This window comes from Loa loa (assembly GCF_000183805.2).
Source record: "Loa loa unplaced genomic scaffold supercont3.2, whole genome shotgun sequence".
Classification (NCBI taxonomy): domain Eukaryota; kingdom Metazoa; phylum Nematoda; class Chromadorea; order Rhabditida; family Onchocercidae; genus Loa; species Loa loa.
Window position 1 is genome coordinate 1 of NW_018108182.1, and position 16,175 is coordinate 16,175.

General features: G+C 34.6%; 2 protein-coding genes across 2 annotated transcripts; one reads left to right on the forward strand and one right to left on the reverse strand.

Moving 5' to 3' along the window:
* Positions 1-2,620: 2,620 nt before the first annotated feature.
* On the reverse strand, positions 2,621-12,402 carry LOAG_02238 (hypothetical protein; the record flags this gene model as incomplete). The annotated part of the gene is made up of 28 exons (XM_020445956.1): positions 12,184-12,402; positions 11,682-11,877; positions 11,144-11,385; positions 10,810-10,970; positions 10,313-10,401; positions 9,985-10,097; positions 9,783-9,905; positions 9,493-9,660; positions 9,271-9,410; positions 8,985-9,162; positions 8,447-8,631; positions 8,263-8,338; positions 7,866-7,969; positions 7,706-7,817; positions 7,537-7,585; positions 7,330-7,450; positions 6,956-7,069; positions 6,239-6,310; positions 5,961-6,113; positions 5,440-5,622; positions 5,189-5,323; positions 4,720-4,910; positions 4,444-4,598; positions 4,174-4,224; positions 3,949-4,070; positions 3,347-3,537; positions 2,800-2,935; positions 2,621-2,720 (listed from the first exon to the last, which is right to left on the reverse strand). The coding sequence occupies exons 1-28, from the start codon at positions 12,310-12,312 to the stop codon at positions 2,621-2,623; spliced, it is 3,789 nt and encodes a 1,262-aa protein (XP_020303641.1). The 5' UTR covers positions 12,313-12,402.
* Positions 12,403-14,546: 2,144 nt separating this feature from the next.
* Positions 14,547-16,084, forward strand: LOAG_02239 (regulatory protein; the record flags this gene model as incomplete). Its single annotated transcript, XM_020445957.1, has 5 exons — positions 14,547-14,664; positions 14,933-15,072; positions 15,166-15,329; positions 15,462-15,561; positions 15,818-16,084. The coding sequence occupies 5 exons, from the start codon at positions 14,547-14,549 to the stop codon at positions 16,082-16,084; spliced, it is 789 nt and encodes a 262-aa protein (XP_020303642.1).
* Positions 16,085-16,175: the final 91 nt, after the last annotated feature.

Below are 16,175 nucleotides of genomic sequence, written 5' to 3' on the forward strand. Positions count from 1 at the left end.
AGCGTTGCTTCCATACAATCCTAAACATCCACTAGTTTGACAACATATCTAATGTTATTGTTTTTACACAGGCAGGGCTCGCCAGTATTGAAGCCATACTACTGAAGACACGTCTCGCTGGACTGGACACGTCTCCTCCTCCAGGATAAAGGATCACCGCCTTTCTAAGATTTTTTTTATAGTGATTTGACTATCGGGTTCCTCAAAAGAAGAATCCCAAGAGGAGATACAAGGACGCCCTTAAAAAATATCTTAACCTTGGCCAAATACCTCCCCATCAATGGTTCATTGTCTTCGAATCGGGAGACATGGAGACATATCATCCATGATGCTGCTGCTTCCTTCGAGAACACACGCAAAACCAACTTTGAGGACAAACGACAATGCAGAAAAAACCGTATTTTATCAATACTAAGAAGACCTTTCGTTGTGTCATTTGCATTCGAACTTATCTGTCCCTCATTGGCCTTATTAGTTATCAGCGTCCCTGTACCAAGCGTGGGTATATCACATATCCTCGTTCGCTAAGCTTAGCCACGGCGATGACGATTAAGTGCAACAGTTAATTCATTCAGAGTGGAAATGAAATTCATGTAGTTATTCTGCCTAATATTCCGCTCTTTTCCTTTTCAAACCAGTGGAATTATTCTTGCAAATCGAAGTTGTTTGAGACCCAAATATGCTAAAATGGAAGATTTAAAATATGACACTCCAAATGTACCGTCGGTAAGCCATTTCCCTGTCGGGAAGGTCACTCTGGGAACAGTAGAACACTCAAATCCACAAACGCCCGAAATTATAGTTTTTTTTTTTTGTACACGAAAATGATATGTTATCATTTCGCTTGCTCCAAAAGATCCATTGAAATTTTCAAATATTTAAAATGGAATTCATACTTTGCATTATAACAAAGGAAGTTTATTTCTTTTAACTGACAGTTACAAAATGAGAAAATGAAAACACTGGAAAAATTGATAAAAGATTTGCTCAACATATCAAAATAAGACTTTTATATACATAAGAAACAATTGATGAGTTCTACAATTACTGATAAACAACACAGTCCTTGAAATCTTGATAATGCAAAAAGAGAACTATAGAGAGGATTTTAAATGAAATATGAATTTCAGATATGAGTATCAGAAACAATGAAAAATTCAATGCTAGAACAGAGCAAAATGAAATAAAAGTAAAACATAGAATGCAGATGCATCAACATAGCTACGATTTTAGAAAAAAAATTCATACTATTGAACTCAGTGCCAAATTAGTATCACCATTCTCTAAATTGATGCTCTCTCTCATTAACATACATATAAACAATGCTAATTTTTCAATTAAAAGAAAAATAGTTGCTCTGACATGAATTCTTTTAGATTGAAAGTAGTACTGTCCGTAAAATAAGAGTAAAACAGGTAAAATGATTTCTAAAACGTGGCCACATAGTTTTACTGCTAGTTACAATATATTAGTAGGGTAATAAACTAGAATATCATGATTGCAGACTTGGAGACTTGGGAAATACGACAAAAAGCAAATTCATTAAAAAGTGATATGATGCTTTACAAAATAAACAAACCATAGTGAATTAGAAAAATCCAGAAAGTAAAAATCCCAAAGAACTTGCTTTCAAGATGATCAATGGACGACGTAAATACAGTATTGCTTAGCTTGATCCACGGTTAATAAAAAAAAAAAAAAAAAAAAAGTGAAAAATAAAAAATTAAGCGAAAAGTAAATTACAGAAGACAATATTACAATGAGATTGTATTAACCGATAAAATTAAAACAGATATATCTCGAAGGATTTCAGCGAAATTTATAATGAAAAGAATGGAAGTGTGTAAGGTTGCGGTGATTATAAGTTCTTCGAAATAACTTGAGAAAAGCTTTATTCTTTTTGAGATTCAGTGCTAATCTACGCGTCATCATCATTAAAGTTCAAAATAAAACGAAAACGCAAAAAAGTGTCTTCAATTTTTAGCTTCATGTTTATATGAATATTAGGTTTTTTGTTTCAAATTCTTCAAAATAAAATAGAAAAGTAATTCGAGGACAGAAGAGATGAACAAAATACCACCTCATTCTTGGAATTTTCCTTGTTCAATAACCTAAGCTCTAAAATTACAGAACAGGATTTGTACCCGTGGTACAAATGAACTCGTGATAGTCAACCATGCACCTTTAATCACCGCGAAGCAATAAACTAATATTGTGATCAAGAAATGAACAAGACCTTTGAATTTTAAAGCATATCGCCACAAAATAAAACCAAACTGGAAATTTATTTTTGTTCCGACCACTAGGGTCCTAATTCTTCTGGAAAAGACAGTGCAAACAATGTACAACATGTCACAAGAATCAAAAGCAACATTGGACTTGTGGATTCTTATTTTCTGGGATTAATTTACCACAGCTCATTTGCTCAGCTTTTCCGGGAAGTCAAGGACATATTTCTGGCTTTTTTGCGAAATAACCAGACTCCACACGCTACGAACAAAATTATAAACATATTGTGGAAAAATTTTTAAAAATTAGTGAAAACATGAAATGTTAAAGAAATATGTAAAGCCGCGGGACTGATTCAATCTCTGTAAATGGAAATGCTTTGTAAAATAAATCAGTAATCCATTGCGGAAGCAAGAACGTTTCCAAGTGTCTCAGAATCTGTCGTTGGTGAAGGAATTGTCGTGGCAGTGACCATTGGTGGCGCTGCTGCACTGGAATTTATCAAATGGAATGAATCTTCGCATGGTGAATAGAACTTGAAGAAATGTGAAAAGTAGAAGAAAAACCAACTTGGTGGGAAAAGGATTTGGAGGTGGATAGGGTGGCCATCCTTGCGACAATGGACCAATGCTGGGTTGAACCATGCCTGTAGGAGGCCTCACTAATGGTGGCTGTTGCACTTGATAGACTGTAACTGGAGCCGGACCTGAAAAAGTCTTTTAAAAAAATTGGGAACAGACGACAGAAATTCAAGAACAGCCAAGACTCGTAAATATCGCTTTTTCAGTCATATGTTCAAGCAATAAATATGAATTACACGACTTCATATTTGAATAAACTGTATAGCACGAAAATGTCTTAAGCAAAAGTAATACCAAATTTAAAGATCGAGTGCGCTAAGAAAAATAATTTTACGGCTAATATTGCTAGCCTCTTGGGATAGCCTATTTAGCATGTAGTTACGCCATCGCTGAAAAACGACTGGTGTTTAATCACCCGATGGTCCACTGAGCAATATGTAAACAAGTGTCTGCATTCAAATGTAAACGAAATTGAGAAAACAAAAAATAAATGAACTCTAGTTAATCAAATTCCCGAATTCTGAAAATATGCATACCCGAATAGATGTGCAGTGGAGCCCCATTAGAGATGAACGTAGGGGCTGCAGTTTGCAACATTTCTCGGTACGCAGCACTTGACGGATCAAACTGCTGCACTGGTGTAGCTGACGACGATGCAAGTCGAGCCATCTGCTGCATTAGCGATGATGGATTTAGTGATGAGAGATCTGCTGAGGTTGATGGAAAGCTGTAAGTAATTATGCCTGCGCACAATAAAATCCTACGTGACTTGGAAAATAACGGTCATTCAAGTATGAAAAGTTCTCAAAATCATAATTACATTTTAACTTTAATAGGAAGACAATTATTAGCGAAATTTAGAACTTTATAAAAATATTAGAAAGCTATTTCTTAGATACTTTACATTTCAATGCATTACAAAAAAAAAAAAGAAAATGCTACCAAATATTTAAATAAAAAATACTGCTGTACTCAAACAACCCATCCAATCCTCTGCCCTATTTTCCGCCATATCTAACCAGTTTCTGACTCATAAGCTAAAAATAAAAAACAGAAAATATGTTCGTCAGCAGTTTTAATGATTAATACCAAACTCTACTAGTATAGTAGGAAAGAAATTAACAGAACTGACACGTACCATGAAGGTGGAACAAATGAAGTCACATTCGAGCTTGTAACTGCTATATTTGTAGTTTTTTCTGCCGTTTTCACCTCTACTTCCTTTAAATCCTCTGTTTTTGTGCTTGCAGCATAAAATACCTAAATCATTTTTTTGAAAATTCTTGAAACACATTTTCAGTAAAAGGAGAGAAAATTCGAAAATTCAAAAAAATGAAAAAACGTAATATATATATATATATACCTCCTGTTCCATTTGCTCCGACTTTACCTTTCGAGCTGTTTCACTGGTAAGCTGCAACACACCGTTCATATAATAAGAAATTATTAACAAGCATATTAAGAAATGCTAAATTCAGTACAATATATCTAATAGTGTGGAGCGATTGCACATCAAATAGGTTCATCTCTCCGAGAAGGCGGCTCCAAAAGTCATATCTACTTATTACCGATCATTCAGTGGTTAGGCTATTCATGGATAAGAAACTTATATGCATAATTCTACGGCATAAACCTGGCAACGGTATCTATCTTCAGCCATAACGTTTACATCGTTCGAAGTCGACGGACAGATATCATTCGTATCTGTATCTTCTGTCTGCTTCTTATGACAGCCGACGGATAAAGCCTTAGTCGCACTAGAAGTGGCTTCTTTCATAACTTCGATACCTAAACATAAACTGAGCTCAAGAAACATGCTCGATCTGACTAAGCAATAGAAATCTTTTTTCGAGAATTAAGACAAATTTAAAAATTTTAAAAGACGATTATCTAATGCAACACTTCTTACCATTCTCAACCTTCACAGACTTTTTTCGTTTTCCTTCCACATTTTCCTCCTCATCATTTTGCCTCTGCTTCTCATCGTCAACTGCCGTTGTTTTCTCCTTATTCTCCATCTCTTTCTCGTCAGCAGTTTCTTCGTCCTCCGCTTCCTCCTCTTCTTCTTCTTCCTCGTCATCTGGTTCAAATTCGTCAGAACTGCAATATCACCAATTAAAGATTTTACTTCACCAGCAAAAAAGAAATGCAGTCTGCAAGTGAATTATAAATACAAAAATCAATTTATTTAACCAAGCTCTGTGAGTAAAACCGCCGGAACTATCGCCTCATTCAGTGGAATGAGTATTCCGAAAAAGATATATACGCAGAAACTATCCTGCCATGCGGAGCACCTCACCAAGGTACTCTCTGACAAACACCAAACTGTTGTGTTAAATTCAACGACAGTGACGATAAAGCATTTTCTCTACTTCTACCTCTCAGTTTTTCGCCCTGAAGCTACCGGACGAATAACTTTAAGTCTCTCTTCCATCTCTTCATCCTCTTCTTCCTCATCCTCACCATCATCCATTGTCAGGCTCGGTCTTTTCGCTACTGCCTTCCTTAACGGCCTAAATATTCCATAACTTAATTGGATGAACATATCGAGCAAAATATTTTTCTAAATATAATCAATTTACGTACCAGCAATTATTTGGCATTGTATTTCAGAAAAAAATGATATTACCTTCCAGTAGCAGTCTTCTGTACTGAATGACCTGAATCTTCCGCATCTGAACTGCTTGCGCGTGGTGCCCACTTGGTTGTAGTACGTCGTTTTGCGCGCCTGTCTACACTGCTACTACTACTTTCTTCACTTTGGTAATTATCGCTCACCTCGGAAGTGGAATCTTCGTCATCAGAGGTTGTCCTACAAAACAATAAATGAGATGTGTGCGTTATGAAAGCAAAGTAATGATGATAAGCATCACCTACCACCTTGAACAGCCGTACAGACAAAACCATTCCACTGCAACAATTCAAAATAATAAGTCTAGCTATCAAACTGTAAATTACCAGATAACCAACTGGAATAGATAATAGATAAAGACTACATTTGAAGTTTCAAAACAAGACATTTTACTGCAAAAGATATAAATCCCAAGACTAACACAGCAGATGGTAGAAGTCGGTATCAAGCATATCGACTACATATTTAGAATCAAAAGATGGATTGGTTTCCACACAATAAATCATAGAGAAACCAACCATTTTTCACGTTTCCTCTTCCCTTTTATCTTTCTTGTATTTTTTGACTTATGAGATTTCTTTCTTACTGGTTCATATTCACTTTCGGAGCCAGAAACGACAAAATCATCATCACTTTGAGTTCGTTTATTAGAATAATTCCGCTTGGTTGTTCTGGAAATTGCAGTTCCAAAATATTAAATTTTAGTAGTTCATGAAGATACCTTCTGATGATATTAAATGTAAGCAGAAATCTGAACAGCATTTTAGTAACGGTCAAACTGAGATAGAAATGATACCTTCTTCTACACGAAGCATCCGAAGGCAAGTATTCATCGGTGTCATCTGATGGATCCGAAACAGAAGCAGTGCTGAAAGGAAATTATTGTTAAGAGAATAAAAAAAATTTTGCATCATATAACAAATTAACAAATTTTTATTCATTAATACCAAACTTTTGCTTGTCTACAAAATCTTTAATACTGATAGATAATGTTACTCATATTTAACCATTAGATCTAATCATCATTTCTAAGGAACAAAACCCTAATGATTAATGTAGCACAATGGGGTTATTTAAAGCACCGTTCATTTTGTCATCCATAAATTAAATACATTACAAGTAAACTATATTTCGTTTATTACTCCAAATGTACTTCTACGGGTGTTTAGTGGATGATAGCATTTTAATGAAACTGTGTTGGATGAGTTACAAGAAAAATCTAACATTTTCTGAGTATGCTGGTTTGCGAATTTATTAATATGAAGTAGGCTTTTACAGCCGTATTCCGTTCTACTATGCTCCTGCTTACCCCCAACATTTAACCAAAAATTGCAGTGAGCATGCATTGATGAACCAGAAACTGATTCAGCATAAAAAGCAAAAATGGAATCGAAATATATCAAACAAAAACAATGCTATAGTAAAAATGTAATACAAAAAAAAAAGTCCCATATTACTCCGTAAGTCTAAACATATACAATATCAAACAGTAGCTTCGCATAAAAATTCTTACTCGCTTCCTTGATATTCATCAGTATCGGATTCAGTCATTTCATCCACATTTAGATCATTCAATCGATGACGACTTTTAACCGGTTTCCCAATTTTTGATTGTATTCTTATATGGCTTCAACAAAATTTGTGCAATGTAAAAGCAAATTTCCTGTTTTCATTTTCATGTAAGATATATCATACTACAAAATCCATTAATAAGTGCTATATTAATAAACAGAGGCTTATCATCAAGTCACCACATGGCACCACACCACAAAGGCACAACACCACAAGGTGTTTTCAATTAACATCACTATCGAACTATGCAGCTTTAACCCAATACCCATTGCCTAGCACTCCTTTTTAATCTTTTTACTCAGTTCAAAATCGAACCTTTCGAGGCCATCATTCTGGTAACTATCCTCCACACCTGTTGGGATCTGTTTATTTTCAGCGTTTATGATGTTTGACATATCTTTACCGCGTCCAGCTCCACCTTTCAGTCGTACACTGCCTGCAACATCTACGCAAACATTCTCGAGCTGTCAGATAAAGTTTGCGCTTCATTTTCTTTAATAAAAAAAAAAAATAAAAGCATGCCTGGACTCATCTGCCTTGCTGCCGATTCATCTATATTCTTCACGGCCTCCTATAAAACAAATATTTTTTCTTCTATTTACAACCAGTGCTTCGAAATGTTCTCTTTGACAAGTCACACGATTAGCACAGAAATCAAACATGATGTGAAGCAAAAGATCTACTCGAATACCTGGATTAACTCATCGTATGCGCCAAATTTATAGTCAACTTTAGCTACGTGACGTCTTGATCGTGAAAGTGCTATTGGAATAATCGGCTTCTGTGGATGGACACCAAGACGCCTAAAGAATGAATATTAGCTATGAGAACAACAGCATGTTTCAAAGAACTGATAAGTAAATTTACCGGATTGCTTTTTTTTTGATTTCCTTTCACCGTCATCTTCACCCGATTCTTCTGATGATTCAGAACTTTCCACTTTAGTATCTCTTACCTGGAAGTTAAATATGTACATTTACAATAACAACCCGTGTATCAGGATAATCATTGCGCTTCAAGACCTCACCAATTTCATCACTTGAGATCTCATAGATGCCATCACTTATATCGTATTGTGTGCGTGTCTCATATTGGCAAAATTTCAAGCTTTCAAGTCCCAAGCTGTCCTAATTAGAGACCCAACCAATAAAACTTCATATAGAGTTTCCAAATTTAAAGAACACCTTTAGTTTATAAATCGAAAGGAGTTATATATTGAAAAAAAAGTTGGAAAAAATAAAAACGTACCGTATGAATGATGTTATTTAAAGATGCGCCAATATACTCCATCTCGCGCTTCAATCTCTCTGCAGCTGCTTCTTTCCTAATTTGAAACGATAATAACAGGACTGTTAGCTAATAAACAGGTTTTTTGTATGATGTTATTCCGTCTTTTCCTATCTAAGGGATTTTCAAAAAAATAAAAAATTACTTCTTGTCTTCAGCAGCTTTGCGCTTCACTTGCTCAGCAAGTACAGTCAGCACTTTAGAAAACTTTTCAATCAGCATCGCTTGCTGACAATTTGGACAGAACCAATCATCATCTGGCACGTACCATAATATTGGATGTAAGCACCAAGTATGCCAAGCTTCATCGCATAAATCACATAACAGCAACTAGAAATAAGATGTTTAAGATACCAGGTATTAGAACATTACTTTGCCTTGCGGCAAGGGGTAGCAAATTTTCAGTGAGTCACTTAAAAGGAACTTAAGATGCAAGCAGCGAATCCTTTCTTTAATTCCTTAAATAATACATCGGTGGTATTCACTTAGTTAATTGAATATTTCCAAAACGTTTTCTGTTGTGTTCTGCTAGCTATCAACAGACTGTCGTCCACGGTTGGATGAAAATCCCACGTTGAATAATATAATAGATTTATAAAAGACTTCATAAATCATAATCCTTAAAAGCCTAAATTCACTTTCACATTATGACTTAAAAATAAAAACCAGGTCAAAAGCATTACCACTTCTGGATTTGAGCTTTTACTACATTTCATGCAAAGTGTTTCTTCTGTAGCTTTTTTTCGCTCTTTCTTGGCTTTTTTTTCTTGACTGTCATCACTCTCCTCATCTTCTTCCGATTCTATCATTTCAAAAGGATCTTTTTCCACAATTGCTTTTCTGCCCCGACGACGTCTTGAGCTGTAAGCTGATTGCAGTTCCATTGTTACCATATGATCATTGCAAGGATTAATAAATCGAAAGAATACATCCAAGCATATGAGTCCAAAAGAGTCCAAATAAAATTACTTTTGATTCTTCTTTTTCAGTTCGGAAAGCGGCATGAAGTCGTCATCGGAAGAGGTCGAGGTTTCTGCTAATATGAAATCATCAACGTCATTATCATCCTTTTCATTTTCGTCATTATCTTCGCTATCACCCTGATCATCCTGAAATGTTAGTTCAATCATTTCTAGATAATAGATTCTAGAAGAAAAAAAGAACACACATTTTCTCAATTAAATTAATTACATTTTTATCAAGGATTTTCAGCTGTTTTGCATTTTCTACTTCCACTTGCTTCTTATTCTGCTGATTTTTCCTTTTCCCGCACTGAGGTTTCAGCGGAGCAGTTAACTCCTTCAACTGATTTATTGCAGCACTGCGAGCACTTCTGCGCGGTAATATTCGACGATCTAGCTGAAAATGTAAATTTTTTGAATTTAAAAACAGGTATTCATAGAAGTATATAATGTTTAACTACACCTTTAACAAATCAAAATAATAGGTCTTTTAAAATAAAACATATAAAGTGAACTTACGAATGGTTTTACTTCATCGGGAATATCTTCCGTAATTTCTACTGGAGGTGCACTATTTTCTTTTTTCGACGCTTCTTCAACATCTGCTTTCTTCCTCATTTGACTCGGTTTCACCAGTTTTCTCTGTTATTAATAACAAATAATGTAAATTAATGTCATATGCGGAATACCAGAGAAGAGCTGAAACAGATACTTCGCGTACCTTGATTGCGGATTCGTCCTGATAAGTGTCTAGTAAAGCACCTCTTTTTGTTGTAAATGTAGATAGAACATTAGTTTGCTCGTCCGTCTCACCTTGAACCAGAGCTAATGAATCTAAAAAAAATTCACGCTCGAAATAAAGTTTACATTGAAAAATTGATTAAGAAAAACTATTGTCTAAACTCCAAACGCCAAGAACCCGTATCTTTTCCACTGTCCGACAAAAATCTAAGACGACATTCAGCCCCCAATCAAAATACCACTGACATAGTACAATAAATTTAGGGTATACAGCTCTGTAAAACTTTAAACAGTGAAAAATGGCAAACCTTCATGCTGTTTTAGCAGATTGGATAAATATTTTGAAGCAAGTCTATTTTTTAATTCCATAACCAAATTTTCAAGTTCTTCTTTACACCTTAAAAACCTCACGGTATATTCGTTTAAAATTCGAAAAATTTCAAATTAAAACTTAAGTAAATATAATATCTCTACCACAAAATATGATCGATACGCCGTCCTGCACAATTTAAAGTGAAGTATAAACTGTTTAAGCAATGGGAAAAAAAAGTGTCTCTCGACCGAAAATGAAAAAACTGTGTGCTGGCCGCCAAATTCAGAAAAGCGATTAAATAAAGTGGTTCCATAAAGATGACAGCATTCAAGAAGTTATATCTGCCAAGTTTCGAGTTCACAAGATTTTCAGTTCATAACGCTTGAAAAGTGCTAGTGTTTTTGATAACGCTCTTCATATATCCACAAATCAAAAATCAAATTCAAAGATGACGGCAGAAATAAGCTTTCAATCGACATAAAACAAACTAACTTGGCAACAAGATTCCATGACCCGCCTGAATGATCATCCTGTTCGGCTGAATATATGCGAATAACTAAATCAGCATCCTGCTGATACGAATAAGCGAGACCTTCTTTGTCATAGCCGATAGGCAAAAGGCGCAAATCACTTGCTGCACAAGAATTTAATAGCTGAAAAACAACCTGCTGCCTAGGAACGTTAAACCCATGAAATATTAAAAGTTAAGAAAACACTTTAGGTTATAACAGAATTTCTATTCCCTATTTTAATTTAAAATCCTTACGTACCCCTTCCCTTTTCTATGCATTTCGCTGTATGCACCAAAACCGTATGAATAACTCACACTTTCTTTGAATTTAACATTGAAATCAAATTGACTTTCACATAAAGCCTTTAGAATTGCAAGTTTCGTGGCTGCAGTTGTGTGCAAATAGCCGTATCGTTCCAATTGCAGGTATTCCGTTTCTAACGATGGAACAAGAGAGCAGAATTTCAGGAGATATTTCTCCCACACTTCCAATCTTGCTGATTTAAACGTTAATTTTCGCATCAACATTAAGTGTAAATCGATTAAATCCCGGTCAACTAAAAATATTAGAAAATAGCCAAATCCAATAATTTTTAGAAAACATCATGACGTAGCGAGATAAAATTAAACAGACAATATTACTGCTCGTGCGCAGACGTCTTTAACATATAGAATTTCTTTTCGACAATATTTTAGTAAGTAACTCTTGCGCGATGACATACACTGGTGCTAATTACGCCAGTGCAAATATGATCGTCTGAGCATGCATGCAAATGTCGATTATATGAAATATTGCAATCTTGTGTCAAAGCACAGTTGGTTCTCTACGTGTAGCAAAAATATAAGCAAAAACCTTTGCCTGTAACGTGAAAACTGGTAAACATGTTCTCCATTTTGGTGAAACACTGTGGCTTTAAGCCTAGGAAGACAGCGAATTTGTTGAAGAAACTACAAATGACCGCAAACGAAGGATCACTGTAAAGCTTTTGTATTGCATGCCGAAGAATGTGAGCATCCACTTCTTGTTTCGGCGATTCACATTTGTCAAGCTAAAAATTACGATGCATTTTATATTTTCACAAATAAAATAAAGATTCTAAAAGTCTTACTGCTCTATTTCAATTTCAGTGCAAATTGTCCATTGCACTATACCAAATATCAGAATCATATATTTCTATCTATTTCCTCCTGAACCTTATGTGTAAATCTTAATAATATCGCCGAAAACTGTGAAAACAATTTAAAAATAAGCTATATTTTTATTTCTCGGCAACTATGATATAATTCAAATAATAATCAGTGGAAAATACTACGTCTGCTACCTCCATATTTAAATTAGCGAAAAAAAAACGAACCTCTTCATCATTCCTAGCCATTTCCCTTGAATCCTTTTCAGATTCCTCATCAGCACCAATGTAATCTCGCCTGCTCTCAACCAGGATTTCGGGTTTATTACTTAACTCAACTCCTTCGCTCCCATCCATTTTTCTTTTTCTTTTTTGTAATTCACTGAACAGTTTCCACCTTTCTAATTGGCATCTTCCACTATTTCCCACTTATTAAAGCACCTAAAAAACGCTATCTATTCCGAAATATTTCACACTAATGGAGAAGATATGTCGGAAATTACAAATACGAAGTACGCAGTCATAATTATGCAAAAATAAACAGCGTAAATGTGATAAAAAACGAAAAGATAAGCAGCAGAAAGTACACCACCTGATTCACTTAATTAGTGCTAACTTACCAAGTGGTGCCAATATATAACTTACGATTTGACAGCCATGACGTAACGCATTTAACGCTTTCCTAAAAAACATATTCGATACTATCCAGTAATCCGTCGATGATGTTTTGTGGCATATATAGCTGAATTCATTGCAATTAAATGCAGAACTGACGATGACATTTAACACTTAAAAACACAAATAGGAAAAGGATTGGTAAAGAATCGCACAATTATCCATACTTCATCACTCTGCTGTTCCTTTGTTCAACTCCAAGAACTTTTCAAAAAAGTGTACTTAAAGATTGATAATGATGTGACGAATGTATGTTGAAGAGATAGTCAGGAATTAGTAGAACTGTTCCTAACCTTAACGTTGAAGAAGTGGAAACAACATTATGATGGAAAAAAATCTTTAAGAACCAATACTTTTCAATCTATTCACTAACTAATATAACATAACCTAATATAGAAACATGCCGGAAACATGTCAACACACAATTTCTGGGCAGATGGAACAATAAACGGCTTGAAAAACACATTTTGAAAGCTAATTCTGCACTGAAAAACTCACATAATCGAACGCCGAAACAATCCAGCAGTAACTCATCAAGCTCGTGACTAAAGGATGGCAATACGAAGCGTAAATAATTGTTCGCAACAATGACCTATTCAATTCAGAAAATAGCGAGGAGATAGAAGAGTGCAATAAGATATGATGGAACATGAATAATAGTATGGTTAGAGATTGATAATGATGTGATGAATGCATGCTAAAAAGATAGCCAGGAATTAGTAGAACTGTTCCTAACTTTAACGTCAAGGAAGTGGGAATAGCATTGCGATGAAATAGATCGTAAAGAATAATAAGACTTTTGAGAGAGACAGCTCATTGAGAGAGTGGAAAATATGAGAGAGCAGTATTCTTAGTATTAATTATACGTACATTACTATCCGTAGTGTTGATAGGTGTGGGAGGTGTTAGAGTCATTTCTATTTTTGCTACGATAGACATTCATCTTAATTAATGTAAGTATTCGTATCTTCACTAATTATAAACAAATATTCCTTATAATAATGAAATTGCATATTTTTTGTTTGTAAATATACAGGTAAAATATGAGGATGTGCTATTGTGTTTTCCTTTTTAGATCTCAGTAAATTTCCGAAAGATCAATAAAGTCATATTTTTGCAGAATTTATTTATACCAATTTATTTGGCCTACTTTCACTCTGGAAGCTCCGAATGTACACACTAAATTCGAATAGTGAATTCTGCTACTCCACATTACACAGAATGAAATTAAATAGATCACTTAAGAATGATGACTTAATTCTTTGAATCCGATGCATGTAATTAACTGTGAAGTTCAAGTTTTTTATTTTAATACACGTTACTCATTTTTCAACATTTTTATTGACTTCAGTGTCGAGAAAAACTTTGCAAGTTCGAAAATAAGTATGAAGTAAACTAGTACGACTATGCCATCCATTGCAAAAATTATTCGAGTACTCCGTCACAAGGTATTTATAGTTCACGTTATGTTTGATCATTGTGTAACTTCTTTCCCTATGACCTGCGTTGAACATTAGAACTATCTTTTGTCTATTATTTTGCTTGGATACTTTATTTGCAACACCTTAGAATCAAATCAACACCTCCTTAATATGAAGATGTCAAGTTATGAACAGTAGCAGCAGTATTACTTTGGCGTATGATGGCGCGTGACATGATGCAACCTCTAGATATGTAATGTGATGTTTATATCAGTATCGATTTGGTTAAAAAACTTACTTATTGAGATTACTAAAACCCAGCTAAAGTAGTGGGTGTGAAAAGAAGTTACACAGAATGAAGCATTTTAATTTAAATTCACTTTTTCGCAATTAGGGATATTAACATCTGAGCACTTCGAATTAAAATATGTGAGTGATTTGTTTAACATTTTTTTTTTTTCATAGTTGGCGACTCCGAACGATGCAGCTGATGGAATGTACGTGTCAGGATTATTGGCTTGGAAATCACCTTTTCTGATGAATGCTGTCGTTGAAGCGTTAAATATATCACCTGATGACGAAGTCTTAGAGCTTGGAATTGGGTTTGGCGATGGTTTGTTTCTACATAATTAAAGTAACTTTTTAGCCTGTTAATTTTCATTTCGAAATAAAAAAAAACAGGAGAATTTTTTTCACTTGTTTTTTAGCTAGTAGGAACATTTCTATATAGTGTATTAAGCATTATAGTGCATTAAACTGTATTATATGACATTATTTGACATCATTACATTTGCATCACTAAAATCGGAAAGAACTCTTCATGAAGATGTGAGATAACTACCAATTCTGTTGTTATTCCCAATCACGTCAGGTAATTTCAGGTGTACTGTGCTCTTATAAGCATGTAAGAGAGGGCAAAGGAACAGTGTATACTGTGGACAGATGGACTTCATTATTTGGAGCGGTTCGAGGACGTTTTCCTAAAAAAGCATTGGAAGATAAACGGATTGTTTTTAATGAAGCAAGTTATTTTTTCTCAAAGTAATTTTCCAATATCAGCATTTTTATTTTCTCTTTCTATTCATAAAATTTATTTATCTCTGACTTTACTTAGGTACTCGATGCAAAACTTTTGCCATTCAACAATGAATTTTTCGACAAAATATTTCATGTTCATTCACCTTACTTTTGGACTTCTGATTTACCAGCAGCACTAGCTGAGATGATTAGAGTGCTGAAGCCTGGTGGTGTCTTCCTCTCTGGCATGCATTTAAAAAAGTAGTGTTTTTTTAATAATATAATACCTTTTTAATAATTGGATCAATGAGGAATAAAGCCATAAAAATCATTAGTTGAATTTTTAGTATTCATAATCTTAAGATGCAAATGCAATTGGTTATCTGTTTTTAGGCTTGAATTTCTAGAAAAGGGGAAGTTAATAAGGCGGCGGCAGTTTGATCCAACTCGATATATTTTCGAACTGGAACCCGCTGGATTTGAGGATGTTAGAGTAAGGTTTGCTTGAAAAAAATCTGCCTAAGTTCGATTTTTCAAAGTTGTCTTTTATAGGGTTCTATTAGATCTGGAAAAAAATTCCTTTTAAAAAAAATCCCGGGAATGGAGTTTCAATTAAATGCAGACTTATTAAAGTTTAGGTAGATTTCCATGACTAAATAACAGTACGAAAGTCAAACTCATCTTATTCAAATCCAAAGCTCTTTGCAAAAAATTTCGTGAATAACTAATTAAACAACTTTTTACTGCAGATGGAATATGTCAAAGGAATGACAAACAAAGAGTATCAGTTAATATTCGCCAAGAAACCGTTAGAAATCAGAGAGCTGCGTGATCCGGATAAAGTCGCCATTTACCTAAAAAATAAGATAATGAAGGAATACATCATTGAGCGTGGTATCGATGAAGGTCATTCACTAGTGGAAATCCAGCAAGAATTTTTGGATGATGAAACTTACGACGATGTAAAGTTATTAGAAGGAAGTAAACCTGATCGCATAACGAGTTCCAAATTCTAAATCATACGGCGTCGTTCGTTCCTCAACTAAGTCAAAAGATTTTCAGCGATCCCTTCATTCAAAAAGCAAATAATAGAAATTTCGATTCAAG